The sequence below is a fragment of the Rhagoletis pomonella genome, unplaced genomic scaffold, assembly GCF_013731165.1.
Source record: "Rhagoletis pomonella isolate Grant_MI unplaced genomic scaffold, Rhpom_1.0 Rhpom_scaffold_14323, whole genome shotgun sequence".
Classification (NCBI taxonomy): Eukaryota; Metazoa; Arthropoda; class Insecta; order Diptera; family Tephritidae; genus Rhagoletis; species Rhagoletis pomonella.
This window is the reverse complement of record NW_023472847.1, coordinates 1-855: the sequence shown is the minus strand read 5'-3', so window position 1 is coordinate 855 and position 855 is coordinate 1. Positions and strand designations below refer to the sequence as shown.

At 48.8% G+C, this 855-nt stretch overlaps 1 protein-coding gene across 1 annotated transcript; it reads left to right on the top strand.

Annotated features, from left to right (window-relative positions):
• Positions 1 to 269: 269 nt before the first annotated feature.
• Positions 270 to 782, top strand: LOC118757097. The gene has a single exon (XM_036491832.1). The coding sequence runs from the start codon at positions 270 to 272 to the stop codon at positions 780 to 782; it is 513 nt and encodes a 170-aa protein (XP_036347725.1).
• The last annotated feature ends 73 nt before the right edge of the window (positions 783 to 855 follow it).

Here is an 855-nt window from a genome sequence, read left to right as displayed (position 1 = left end):
AGGACATAACGGCCGGAACTATCGCCACCATACTCATCGAAACATGGATCGCGCGGTTTGGTATACCCTCTAAAATCACGACAGACCAAGGCCGGCAGTTCGAATGCCAGATCTTTAAACAGCTTAATGAGAGACTAGGCATACGCCACCTTCGAACAACGGCATATCACGCCCAATCCAACGGCTTAGTCGAGCGGTTCCACCGTACACTGAAAGCGGCAGTAAAATGCAAAGATCGACAAAACTGAGCATTCGAGTTACCTCTAATCATGCTCGGACTACGCGCAACGTTCAAAGAAGATATACAGGCAACACCGGCGGAACTAGTTTACGGGAAGAGCTTACGACTACCAGCAGAATTTTTCACCGAATCGAAGCCACATCCCAACGAAGTGGAATTCATTGAAGACTTCAGACGTGCAATGAATTTGATCCGGCCGACGCAGACAGCGCATCACGCAAAAGCACAACCTTTCATACAAAAAGAACTCCATCGATGCACGCAGGTGTTTGTAAGAAACGACGCAGTCGGGCCACCACTACAACAGCCGTACGACGGACCATTCGCAGTCATAGAACGTCACCCGAAGTATTATACGCTGGACATCCGAGACAAAGCCAAAAAAATATCGATTGACAGGTTGAAAGTAGCATTTACCGACGACAACAACACCATCGACGAGAATATAGAACCTCCTTCCTCCGAGAGCAACGAGACTCAGACGAAAACCACAACACGCCTGGGAAGAAAAGTTCGATTTCCTAGTCGTCTGTGTCTGTAAACCCACACATACTGGAAGGGGGCTGGTTGTGGCGGTTTAGTAGGTGAACACACCCAAAACCAGACGGCAGCAT

Excerpts from the sequence above, each read along its gene's own strand:
- LOC118757097 (XM_036491832.1), top strand. The coding sequence starts at position 270 with ATGCTCGGACTACGCGCAACGTTCAAAGAAGATATACAGGCAACACCG.